General features: G+C 39.6%; 1 protein-coding gene across 5 annotated transcripts in view; it reads right to left on the minus strand.

Annotated features, from left to right (window-relative positions):
* The window catches only part of MOB3B (MOB kinase activator 3B), a 78,374-nt gene that overhangs the window by 5,961 nt on the left and 58,325 nt on the right, over positions 1 to 14,088 (minus strand). For all 5 annotated transcript variants that reach the window (XM_031557392.1, XM_031557389.1, XM_031557391.1 and 2 more), the window contains one exon: positions 7,657 to 7,859. In XM_031557392.1, coding sequence (XP_031413252.1) covers positions 7,657 to 7,859 — 203 coding nt within the window. The remainder of the gene's footprint in view (positions 1 to 7,656; positions 7,860 to 14,088) is intronic.

The raw sequence follows: 14,088 nt of genomic DNA on the forward strand, positions 1-14,088 counted from the left end.
AGCTGCATAAAAATCTAGGCTGGGTGTGGCTCTGGGCAGCCTGGTCTTGCGGTTGGTGACCTTGTACATAGCAGGGAGATTAAAACTAGGTGATCATTGTGGTCCTTTTCAACCTAGGCCATTCTATGATTCTGTAATTCTATGAAAACTGGATTGGTAGCAAGGAACTCTTGATTTCTTTATTTTATTTTTAGGGAAAGAAATGCCAGTGGCTAGTTAGGAACAATGACAAAACTTGCTTGAGTGGGGACTCTTAATTAAGCAAATAATTGGAGGGAGAAAAGAAAGAAAAACTAATGCCTACTTTAAAACTGATGCTTAGCTAGCGCTGATTTTTGGATAATACCCAGACAAGCAGTAAGTCAATCTACCTTCCATGCACCTATACCCATGCATACTGAGCATTTGCTCTAAATCACACACTACTGTTAAATACATTTTTCTGCAGTGGTTTTCATCTACAGAAGTGTCACTGATAGGTTTTAGAGTCAGAATCTGTTAATGATGGATTAATTAGAGAATGAACAGTTATCCTTCTGGAGTAGCACCTATGACTGAACAAGATTAAACCTTATGTGTTCTCTGTCTAAAGCTTACACCATCTGTATAGCATACAGAACACACCAGAAGTCTGGAAGGATGAAAAGTCAAAGATACCTTTCAAACAATCTGCTAATATTATTGTTATCTTGCTCTTCTAAGTGCTGTAAAAAGAGAATCACCAAGGCTGGAAAAGACCTCCAAGACCATCCAGTCCAACCATCCACCTACCATGAATATTTCCCCACTAAACCATGTCCCATCTAAACATTTCTTGAACACCTCCAGAAATAGTGCCTCTACCACCTGCCTGGGCAGCCCATTCCAGCACTGAAGGTCTATATTTCAGCAGTAATGAGCAGCAATATAAAAATAGAATTTTTATTCTATAAGGGATAGTTATAACAAGAACACAGTGACTTTAATGAAATTAGTTCTCTGCTTTCAAGTTCAGACTGTCTTCTGCTGACAGGCAGATCATTTATATTTCTAAGTCTGAAACGGCTAATTTCACTGTTGATTTATGGCTACCATCGCTGCTTTCACAAAGACTGATGTACAAACTGAAAAAATGAACAGGAAAAGTTCAAATTCCAATTTTCACCATGAATATAAAAAATTAGCTAAGCAGAAAAATCAACTATTTGAAAAAAAATCAAATGAATTAAGAAAAGAATATTGATGTATAAGAATTTATGCTTGAAAAATTTATCTGAAGTAGAAGTCTCATTTAATCAAACTTTGACTCAGCCATCTTTCATCTGAGAGTACTTTTACCAAGATGCTAGTAGTTTGCTATGTTTTGTTAAGCTTGATATTGCTGTTTTTTCCACTATGAGCTCTGGATAGAGCTAATGCCAGATGGGCTATGTTTACAGTATTTGTGCAATGTCTGTGGCATTTCTGGCAATGAACTGCTTAATGAATAAACATTTTGCGGTATAAACAAAGAGGCAGAAAAACTTCCAATTATGTTGTGAAAAGATGTACTGTTTGTAGTAAACTGGATGTCTAACAGCAGCTACATGGGCCTCACACACAGCAACAGCAGAGCTGGGGTGTGATACTTGAACCTTGCTGTAAAGCTGGCAAAGCAAAAGCATAACAGAAAAACTCTCAGCACTCATCTGAATACCACTTGCACAGAGTACTTCTCATTACTTCATCTTGAAACAATGTGCATGGAGAAACCCACCAGGAAATGCAGACTTCATGAGGTGGTACCCTACATCCTGTGTGATATCCTCAGCAGGTGGCTGGAGAAGCACAAACAGCTGCTGCAAGTATTTCTACCATGTGCCTTGTGCTGATACTAGGTTGTGTGCAACTGCTCCAGAAACTGCCTAGGCAGAACCAGTGGTTTTGGCTGAACTAATGTTCAGCTGAGTCTTGGGATGATAATATAATGGCTGGCTCTGATACAAGGAAGAAGGGACTAACTGAAAATAAAGTGCCCCACATTCAAATCAGTGTAATCAGGGCAGCAATGCAGCTCTGAATCCAGGAAGGCAAAGTTATGATCATTATATAAACCTCACTGTGCAATTTCCTGAATGTGTTTAAACTTTGAAATCTTATTGCCACTCAGACCATAACTGGTTCTTGCAATTAATATATAATACAGCTTGCTAGGGAAAAAATAAACAACAAAACAAAACAAAACAAACAACAATCCCAGAACACAATTTAGTACTTACAGTGATAAATTAAACACTCATCTCTTTACCTGCAAGACTGCCTGAACATACACTAGCAATTCCATTCTGAAAACAATTTTCTATAAAAATAAAACAAACAAATGTAAATGCTTACTTTTAAGCAACTCCTAATACTAGATGAATATATTATCAGAAGCCAATCATACCATGAGATCAATGGAAGCTTTTACACTGAGAATAATGAAGGAGAGAAGCCTTTATTAACTTTGTTATTCTACAAATGAACTCCATCCTCATAGAGGCAATTACCAGCTTCTCCACTTGTATGCATGCAGCTCCACTGATTGTTACCATTTTCAAAACTCAGACTATCTACTTGCCACCATGGCTGATTATCTCCGCATCAAAATGAAATCAGTATTTTGTGAATTACTGCAACAACATGTTTAAGTAACACTCTTCTCTGTTTTCCTGTCCAAGAGTAATTAATACTTTCTGTTCTCAGAAAACGTTTACCAAAAAAAACTTCTGAGAGAAAAATCAAAGTTTCCAATGGACAGGAATTATAAAAAATAACTTTTAGGAAATGAGTGAAGTAGATGGCCAAATTCTTCTGTCTTTCACCCTGGCACTCAAGAGTGGAATTTTACTGCAGTCAGTAGTTTCCAAAGTCATGTATGCATCTGCTAGAATCTGGCTAGTTTGCAATATATTTCTGAGAGAGAACAGAAGATACTCTTTGCTTAGTAAGAGGATACTACACTGGTTAAAAAGGAAAATGTACAGAAAGGACATATACTGGTATCTCTATCTATGTGGCCAACAGATGCATTTGATAATTCACAGTAACTATGAGAGAAGTGAGTTTACTCAAACCACATGAACCCTTCCTTCACATTTGTCAGGATGCCCCTAACCCATCACTTCCCACTGTCATTTGATATGATATAAACTCCTGACCAATCTACAGCTCTGCAACTGTGCAGCGAAGGAGAGACAAAGTGTACATATTTTTGCCACCTAGGTTTTTTATTAGAATGCAAGTTCTAATTAAAAAAATAAAAAACAAAACCCAATGTGGCATAACATCTGCTTGATACTGATTTTATCATTTTTCAGAACTCATTTTTTCCCCCTCCTTTCCTACATGACACATTGCTGTAGCTGCACTGATTCTCAGGTTTCATGTCATGATCACTGCCTGCTCCAGCTAAATCTCAGCACAGCAGCAAACAGGCCCTGTAATCACCAGGTTAAACCTGGCTCCTGAAAAGACACCCTGTTCTCAGGAACAAAGAGAGGAACCCAGCTGCTTCAAAACAGCAGAGCAAAGGAAACCGACCTTACTGTGATTCTGTGATGCTGAGACACAGCTAGCAGATATGTTCAAAAGATAAATTGCTTTATGATCAGGCTGCTCTATCTGCAGCAGCACTTTATTCCTGCTAGGTAGTGTCTTTTTTCTGAGATGAGAGAAACAGAAAGTGATGCATATCTGAGAAGGTACTCACCTGTTTTTATGGGAAAATTGGATATTTGATGATTTATACTGTGCTGAGCTAAAGAAATCAGAAAATACTTGGAAGGGATTATATTGCCTTGTAAGCAGGAGCTTTAGTCCTTAAAAATAAGCAAGCTGATATGACCTATCTAAGAAAAACATACTTCAATTCTATCTTTACTACAAACAGCTATGTCTTTCACAAGGGGTATGGACTATGTTCTTTCTTAGTGTATTCTGAGAATGTTTTACAGAGATGAGTTGCTCTATGAAGCAGTTCTGACGGTGTTCAGTGTACTCTGTGAGATTAGAGGAACCACTATCTGCATCTGCAGGTTACATCTCAGACTAACAGAATGCCAGCTTTGCATTAATCCTGCAAAGTGGTGAAATGTAATGCTGCAGTGCTTGAACATTAAGTGTAATTCGTAACACAACAATAAGCCACATCAATGAACATCAAATTAAGGAACACTTCTCTTCCTTCAGCTGTTCTGCACATGCCAGTATCAAAGATCCAGTTTGATACTGAAAGGAAAAAGATGAACTAGGACTAAGTTCTACTTTTATTTCAATTCTTACTCGGTTTACTTCCCAAACATCACAGAATTGAGGCTTACAATATCATATTTAATGGGAAAACTCACTAAGAGAATTATCAGTTAATCTGCTGATATACAAGATACCCAAAGAATGCAAACCTTCAGCTAACAGATTGCATATGATAACTCACATTTCTAACCAGCAGGGTATTGGTCATAGGGGGTGACTGGGATGACCTGTGTTGTGGGAAGCTATGCACAGTCCCTTGCAAGTCACAGCTGCTTTCAAAGGCACATCTCCAAAGGTGCTGTGGGCAAACCATACTGGAGAAGGGACAACCTGAGCGACTGTGTCCCTTGGTTAACACACACTGGTGTAGTGGATAAAAAGCAGCAACCAGCAGAAATAAAGCATCACAACCCTAGCTTCCTGCATAAACCCTGGCCTAGCCAAAGGGACTGGCCATAGTTGAACGTAACATGTAGCACAAGCATGATAAGCTGAGACTCTGAAAAGAGGATGAAAAGTTTTTTACTCAATTTGAAAGCATTTCTCTCCTGAGTGTTTTATTATTATTATTTTGTCCTTTTACTTCTCATTATCTCATTAATAACCAAAAGTTTCTGTTAATTGATAATCAGTGAAGCAAAATTCCCCAAATCAAGACTATTTTGCTCAAGACATGCTTATTACTTACAAGCATGAGCAAAAACCAAGAATGTTATTTGACATGGTTGAACTGTCATTTGAACAGTAAGCTGTTATGCTTTTACAGCTGCATTAAAAGCCTCACTAAAAAGCAAGTTTAGATTGTTTTAAGTATCCTCTAACAGCAGTAATCTACACAGGTTGAAGATGGAATGGAAGTAATAGACATCACACAATTAGACCACTTGAAAAAGGCTCAGAAGTAAAATAAGGTGAACTGTGCCACTGGAGAATAAAATCAGTCACTCAGAAAGTGAATACAAAACAGATGCTACACATTAAACTCAAACCTTAATTTAGTTTCTGATAAACTCCCCCAGAGACTAGGGAGTTGCCACTAGGGTCTTATGATGCACACTGCCTCTTCCACCTGTGAACTGTGGGAAAGAGCAGGTGTGTTCTCAGACTTGCTATTTTCTCACAAATTAGCCAATTGGCCATGCCTTGTTTCCTTCAGGACCACCTGCAGGATCACTAAGCGTGCCAGCTTCTTTTTTTTTTTTCCACACAGAAAGACATTTCCATGAGAGACTCAGGGGTCTGTCAAATTAACACAGCCTTGAAGATGGGAAGAAGATAAGCAGCACTTTTATCTATAGACTCTGTATTAACAAAAGTTATGAATGGGAGGGAGGAACCCTATTTGACTCATTTGCCTCATTTGATTCATAACTGCTACATCAGCTTACAAGTGCTGATAAAATCTATTTTAAACTAAGGATGAAAGTCCTGCCAGCAGGCTAATATTACTATTTATCTACTGCCTACTTCCCTAGTTATTCTCCTTTTTTGAAGATGTAGTGATAAATCAATTGCCTTCCTGTTTAGTAAAGCATGTGGCAGTCTGTTTATTTAATCAGCTCTTGGCCCATTTTCTAATTAAGGGAGATAATGTGAGCTCATTTCCTGCCATGGTGAACCTGGCAGGGCACAGGTTGTCCTCAACTATCACAATAAAATAGAAGATTATTTGTAACGTCTGCTTTTGTTTGGCAGCTCCTCCCCTTCATCTCTCCAGATGAAGACAAAAATGCAGATATATGTTTTTCTTCATTTCCAGTTCCTCCCAGGTTGAGGACAGGGAGATGTAAGAAGCAGGCAGGGTTTTGTCATCTGCTGATACTGTGCCTTTCATGCAGGTGGAACAGTTTTCTGGAACTCCTGCAGCTCCACAAAGTTCAAAGCACCCTGTGATGAAACTAAGAGTAATTTTGTGAGGGGAGCAAATGCTGGAATGCAAGGGGAAAGCATACACCAATGCAACACATTCCTAGCCTGCTCTACTGCTAGACTTGGGCCACCTTCTGCACCACTCTGGCCTCAGGCCTTCATCTGTCTGCTTAGCACAGGAATTTTGCTAATCTCTTATTGTGGCATCAAATTATTTTTTGGACTCTTTGTATCTCAAAGCAGCAAGGATCTTGTAGCTGACTGTCTCCTCTCTTCCTAGCCCTGAGATATCTCACCTCATCTTGTTTGTAACACAGCTACAGAGACCAACAGCTACAACAAATCCAGAATCCCTGCTCTGCCAAAGTTCTCTTTTACCTACTCACTCTTACCAGACATTTAGATGGTGTATTAAGTTCTCCACCCAGAAAGGAATGACAGAAACATTACAGGTTACTTATATGTGCCATATACAGGATTTTTCAGTGGGACTTGTGAACTGCTACAAACAAGACTATCCTCTTTGTCTTTATTCACTGGATCTGCTTCAGTTATCATAAGCACAGACATGTACCACTCTGCAATAGCTCCAGCTTCCAGAGAACCACCAATTCCAGAAATATTTAATACCAGCTATGCAGTTGCTTTTGTGAGGAACAACTGAAAGTCTATGGATGTGGTCCACAGTGTTCCTAGGAAACACTGCTTTCACACGCTGGACTGTGTTGCATCTGCAAGTGTCAGCCAATCTCTGCTGCTCTTGTGCTTCTAAGGAAAAAAATACCCCAGCCATTCTGAATAAGCTGTACAACACAGTACTTTCAGAATTCTGGCCAACACAGAAGTGTTGTCCCAGACCCTTTAAAAGTTGGCATACAGTGAGGAAACTTTTTAAATTGTCTTTCTTATTTGCCTACACTTCTATTTCACTTGCACTTGCAGGCAACAGCAGAAGGGTTTCCATTTCTGAAGCCTTACTTTTGAAAACAGTAAGTTTCATATGACCTACCTTCAGTCAAAAGGAAGTGTCTGGTTTTGTTACGCTGTTAATTGTCTGAGTCTCTGTCTCACCTCATTTGTCTCACTTAGATCCAGACCTAACACACTCAATATTTTCAAATACACCTACTTAAAAAATTTCTAAAAAATCCCATTTCACCTCTATTTACACCACTGTTCTCTTCACTTGGATGCTACAAGTATTATGCTGTTACCAACTAGAGAGAAAAAAAAGACATAAAATTATATATAAAATACTTAATACAAGAAGGAGGAAAAGAAAACTGAATTTCTACTTTAAAATGAAAGCATTTCCCAGCTTGTATTCTTCCATACAAAATACACTGTATTTTTATCTTTTGACTACTCTGCATCTCACAAATGCTGCAGTAGATGGTCTCTGGACAGAAGTCAAATTCTTTGCTTTAAATTGCCTTTGTTCAACCATAGAGAAAATCCACTGCAGCAAGTGTGGGAAAGACTCAGTGAAGGGTGGCTGAATATTTCCTCGAGCTTTCTCCTAGACCTCATACTTACCAAAGGCTCTAGTTCTTTGCGGTCTATCAGGTTCAGCTCTGTCACAAAGTAATAAAAATGCTTGTAGCAGGTATTGACGTGGGCCTCGGCCCCAATCAGGATGATACGGTCAAAATGATGAATGTAGACGTGAACAAATACCCGAAAAAGCCGGCAAAGTATCTTCTTGCAGATCTGAAGGAAGTTCTTTGGAAAGGGAACACCTGTGAATAGAGAAGGTAGAATTGTCACAACAGCTTGTCATCCTGCCAAACAGTGACTTTGGAGTAAAGAAGAAACTTGTAACTATAAAACAGGTTATGACATGTTTGGCCTTCTTTCCACTCCTAAAGTCTATGTAACATATGGGTATCCAAACTTTTGGCTTGCTTGGGCTGCAATGAGTGAAGAGGAGTTGTCTAGGGTGTCATCTATGAAGTTTGCTCTGAAGGTAATGCCTCCTATTTATTCCCATGGAAATTACAACAGCTACAAAAAGTACACAGACACTATTTAATAGAGCAAGTTCTCAGCTACAACATACTCTTTTCCAGCACAGTCACCACCCTTTGCCTTGCACTTTCACCCATAATGAACAAGAGCCTGCATGCTGCACTCAGAAAAATCTTCACTAGCGGAGGTGAACTCTATCACCATTGCCACTGCTGAAACATACCAACCTCATTGTGTGCACATCCTCTGTTTGGTGTCCATAAAAATGTTCACAAGTATCAGTGAATGTCTGTGGGTGCCATTTTTTCTGCACAGAAGAATTCAGTTCTATACCTTTACTCCATATGCAACTCATGCCAGACACCACTCTGTCAGAGTGCCTCCCTGCTGCCATCTGTTGCACAGCAATAAAATGGAAAAGAATATTCTTGGGGTAGTTCTACCTCTACTGCCAAACCACCAACATCCACCTCTGACAACATGTGACAACATTATAAAATAGGAGGCAATGCTTTCATAGTAGCTCTCATAAAATATATGATACAGCTAATGTATATGAGTGACAAAACATTTTAATTTTCAATGTTTTTTTATTAGAACATAAAAAAGGAGAGCAACAAAACCATAAAAGTAGTGGGATATTGAACTTGTTTTTGTGAATGTAATGCATCAAGCTGGTTTGACAGAAGTAGCTGCAATTCTTAGTAAGGTCAGATTTAGCTTACTGTAGCAGCATAGGTAACCAAATACTTAATCATTTTAATGGATCAAGACTAATAGGTACTGGTCCTTGTTCACCTACTAGTTTAATGGAGAAACAGTTGGTGGTGGAATATTCAGAAATGTGATTTTCACTGCACTGCATACAACCTCAATAACATCAATGGCTCTGCGTCCTGTGGTAGCTGTTTCACTTACTGTTATAGGCAGAGTTTGTCCTAGATGCGATGGACTGTCTTCCGCCCATCTTATTCAACAGTTTAACATTTTCACAAAGTTAAATTTAATAATGAAGAGAAATGAAGGACAAATCCCTTTGTTCTCACCTTCATCGGCCACGTATACTACCCTGTCTGCTGTTTAATAGAAAAACTCATGAAGACAAACAAGAACAACCCTTCCTAAGTATCATGGAAGTTAAACTACTACATAGTCGAAGACTTGAAAGCAGCAGCATGAGGAACATTTGCAAGTAGACCACCAGGCAATCACCGTTTAGCATCAATAATGCCTTCAAAAAACCCTGTTATTAAAAGCTTACCCTGCATAGCACTATATATCACGGAGCTGGCACAAACACCTAAGGGATTCACCTACTTCTATGATGGCACTCTAGCACAATGACTTCAGTGCCATCAGTGCCTGATTTTTTCATTTATCCTTCATATTTTTTTTTCCAGATTTGAACTACATAACTGTAGTTACTGCTTCTTTAAAAAAAAAAAACAAAAAAACAAGAAACAAAAAAAACCTCACCACTAACCAGTCCCACAGCCCTTAGAACCTGGCTCATAGTTTCAACAAGAAAAAACATTCATTATTTGCAGAAAGGAGATGGAGAAATTAAATTAACATTCTCACAAGCTTGAGGGCACTGTACTTTCTGGTCCTGAACAGGCATGCCCCAAAATAGAGAATAATTAGTTTCATCTTCCATGGGCTGAAAAACAATTGTTAATGAAGAACATTACTGTAATGAAGAAATATTTTTATGCTAACTAAAACAATCCTAATACATCTAGCTGGCAAAGGTGGACAAATGCTTTACTTCTTTGCAGCCCAATTTCCCACTGAACAGTCACAAGCAGCAGGAGCAAAGGGAATACCACAGTTTCTGCTGCAGGTGAGAGCTTCCACCCGATAGCCTTATAGGTGTGTAGACACTCAATGTGAGAACATGCAGACAAGACACAGAAATAACCAAAGCAGAACAGCCTGGGGCATATAAACTTGCCACCATTTGTCACTGCAGCATTTCTCCAGCTTTGCAAACCTCTCCTTATCTCACTTATTTGGGCTATTAAATGAACAGTGAGACACAGCTGCTATCATAGATCTACTGCTCTTGGTATTCAGAAATGGACAAGAAGGATGGCAGAAATGCAGTCTCAAAGAAAAAAAAATCTAATGCAACAGAAGAGATTCCAAACACAGTAACAGAATGAATTTAAAGTAATGTCATCAAAATTTGAAAAATCAGAGTGAACTGGTTCCAGATTTATACTCTGAGGTCAGAATTTGGCCTAATGTCTTCTTCCCACTGCAACTGTTACTGTTACAAATAAATCAAGCACAGAATGCAATCATTAACAATGACCCCTGGGAAATGACTAGCTTAGATTTAGATGCTTGACTTGCTGAAGAGTCAACAGTGCTTTAGTCGAGCCTTCCCCCTTCAAGCTCTTTTTAACATGCAGTCCAAGTTTAATAATTCCTTTCCTGGAAATCTGAAAAAGGGAAAAAATGCCCAAGTATTTATTTAAACTTTGGATTCCTGCAACAAAAAAGATTTTTAATAAGGTTGACTGTCTCAGTATCTGCAAGGTGATACTGTAAAGATACAGAATGTAAAACCACCAAATTAGATTGCTAACCTATATTAATAAAACACAAAGAAATACAAAGATGCCAAAGGATTTTTCGAGCTAGCTGCTACTTGCTGAAAAAAAGTACTTCTTGGTGCACAATCTGCCTGCAGGTTGGGACTCAGTGCTGCTGTATGAGAAGAATGTAATGGAAGGATTCCCTTGGTTCCAAACCCTAGGGGTCCTGATTATGTCCTAGTTACGTGCCACGTTACACAAATGCTCTCAAACATCCCAGTCATACCATGCAAGCTCCTTTACTTCAAGGCTGTACATGCAACTGAGAAACAATTCAGTAGGAGAATGATGAGTATAGCATAGGCAGCAGCAAATACTGCTAATGACAGCCTCCTCCTGCAGCACAACAGCACTGGCACGCACCAGAACAGCAGTGGCCTGCCACCACCTCCTCCTTGCTCATACCTGCCTACCTGTCCTATACTTTTCTGCTTCATCCAACAGTGCTATGTGCCAGCTTCTACACCTGGGTCAAAACAGCCCCATGCAGCAGCATAGGTCTGTGAAAGAGCAATTGGAAAGCTGCATGACAGAAAAGGATCTGAGTGTGTTAGTCAACAGCTGGAGTAACCTAAGCCAGCAGTATGCCCAGGAAGTCAAGAAGGTCTATTGCATCCTGGCCTGCAACAACTGTAATGTGCCCAGCAGGTCTAGGGAGGTGATGATCACTCTGTTCTTGGACCTGCTGAGACCATAACTCTAATACTGTGTTCAGTTCTGGGCCCCTCACTACAAGAAGGATTTGAGTTGGTAGAACACATTCAGTGACAAGCAATGAAGCTGATGAAGGGATTAGAAAACAAGAGTTATGAGGGGTGACTGAGGGAACTGGGGTTGGTCAGTTTGGAGAAAAAGAGGCTAAGGGAAACCTCTTCATCTTCTACCACCGCCTGAAAAGAGGTTGCAGTGAGGATGAGTCAGTCTCTTTTCTCAGGTGACAAGTAGTAGGACACAAACAAATGGCCTCAGGTTGCACTAGGGCTGGTTTAGGTTGGATATCAGTGATTATTTCTTCACAGAGAGGCTGGTCAGGCCCCATCCCTGCAGGCACTCAACAGACAAATGGATCTCGTTTTTAAGGACAAGGTTTAGCAGTGACCCTGTAGTGTTAGGTGGATGGCTGGGCTTGATGATCTTACAGGTCTTTCTAATCTAAATCCTTCAATGATTCTATGATTCTTTTTACTTGCTAGAAAAGGCTATACCTAAGACTCTGTAAAACATCCAAAACTCAATTCACTCAATGTGTTTAACAAGTTTTAACACTTTATTTTCCACTGGAAATCAGTGAGACTTTCCCCTTCTCTTACAATCAGTCTTACTTTCACAGCTCCCCAGTGACTTTATTCCATAAGCTATCTTTCTAATTTGCTACCAAATTAAGATTTGCTCCTGTACCTGACTGCACTTCTAGATCTAATTCTTTACCACCAAATTGACACTGAACATGGTACTGATGCTGCTGACCTATGATTTTATTTCTTTGAGTATTTCACAAACACAGTAACAGCAGGCAATGTCGAGGCCCACCTCCCATGAAACTCACTCTACAAAAGCAGTATTATTACCGCTATCTGCTAAAAACACTTGTGTAGTGACAACCAGCAAGTCAATGGTCTGCTGCTTTAAAACCCAGCTACATCTTCTACAATATCAGACTCGGGTGTACTTTGGACCTTCTGTATTTGTGTGGATTGAAGACTTGCTTTACTCAAGGAAAGACAGTAATCCCTCTGGCAATTGTGCACAGAAATAGCGCTACACATTTCAAAATCTTTTAACAGGCCATAATCACGTGTCATTCTTTTTTAAAACTATACTTATGGGAAATGAAGACTCTTCTCCTCTGGCAAAAAGACTGATAATAAACTACTGCAAACGCTGCTTAAAAATATGCCAACTTGGAAAAGTAAGATTTTTTCCAGTTTTATGAATGAGAAAGCAGTATTCTTAAAAACTAATGACCTGGAGAAGGCATCTGAACAAAATTCTTCTCTTCTTGCTCCCTAAGTGTTCTCTACCTCCTGTCCCCAGTACAAAAATTTGTGAAAGATACCCTTAGCAATTGCTGGAAACTTCACTGCAAAACACCTATCCTGATCCAAGCAGATGTTTAACTCAGCATGTTACTCAAGGAAGCGTCTGCCTCAAGTGCCAATGAAAACAATGTTGTTTTGCAGAACTTTGTTCCTTACCAAAATAAACTGACAACTGCAAAAAGTCAGCGATAAACTAGACTACCATGCACCTACATCCTCCTGATCCTGCCCCACTTTCTGCTCTTACATGAGAGGAAACAGAACAAAGGAAAATATACTAAAGATTACATGGTGTCATTTATTTTTTAAGTGGTGCTGCCACTAATGAAATGTACTTATGTTCAAGGGGAAAAGAGCAAAGATCAGAGAACTGTTTGAGGGGCTACACTACTTGAACATCCTGCAGCACTCTCTGCTGCTGTACAAGAACAAACCATTTACTAATAACTTCATGAGAAGACACTTCCTAGAAGCATGCAAACACCTAGGTATGCAATACCTGAACAGGTGGAGGACACCTGAAGCAACTCTCCCTCAAATCAGAGGACAGAAGGACCTGAATTCTCGGGCTGCATAAGCCAGGTCTCTTGCATTATAGGCAAGTTGACAGTGGGTTGTTCCTGCCAATAACCTGACCTCTTCTGAACCTGACCTGCCATTTTATACTTTTGTTTCTGCTGCAGCAGAGGAGCAGAAAACTGCAGCACTAGAGAGCAGAATGTTCTTGTGCTGCCTGTACCAAGCAAGGCCAATCTTGCCAATAAACCCATTAGGATAGATCTGTAGGTCTACAACACGATAAGGAAATTGAGAGCCTGCAAAAGTAGCAGAGTCATGCTTATGTGACACTGTAACTCATCAAACAGATGGAAGACCCACCTTCACCACAGAAACAAAATGAGATTTGCTGGAACTCTGCATTTAGACAACTTTATGTGGCATTTATATATTCACGGGTTTGGAAATCTATTTGAGTAGTAAATAGCACTCTCAGCCTCAGCAGTGCAATGTTACAAGTTAGCAATAGGCAGCCACTTCTGGGGCAGAAAATGCAGAAAATGTAGACTCACTTGGCATTATAGCAGGTGACAGCTTAGGGTGGGAACAGAGTTTGATAATCTGCTGAGTCAACGCAAGCAAAAAGAATGTACTAACAGAAGTCTGACTAAGGCGCAAGGGAGAACTGCCTCCTCAGCTGGCACACACTTGCAAACAGCTTCGTCCCTTACTGTGGCCTGACAATTTCTCGATAATGACTCAGCATCCCATGTTGAGTACAGTACTGCCAATATGGTTTCTATTTTCATTATTTACTTCTGGCATTTTCAGCAAGTAAACATCCTCCTCCCCCATTTATA

This window comes from Meleagris gallopavo, chromosome Z (genome assembly GCF_000146605.3).
Source record: "Meleagris gallopavo isolate NT-WF06-2002-E0010 breed Aviagen turkey brand Nicholas breeding stock chromosome Z, Turkey_5.1, whole genome shotgun sequence".
Taxonomy (NCBI): Eukaryota; Metazoa; Chordata; class Aves; order Galliformes; family Phasianidae; genus Meleagris; species Meleagris gallopavo.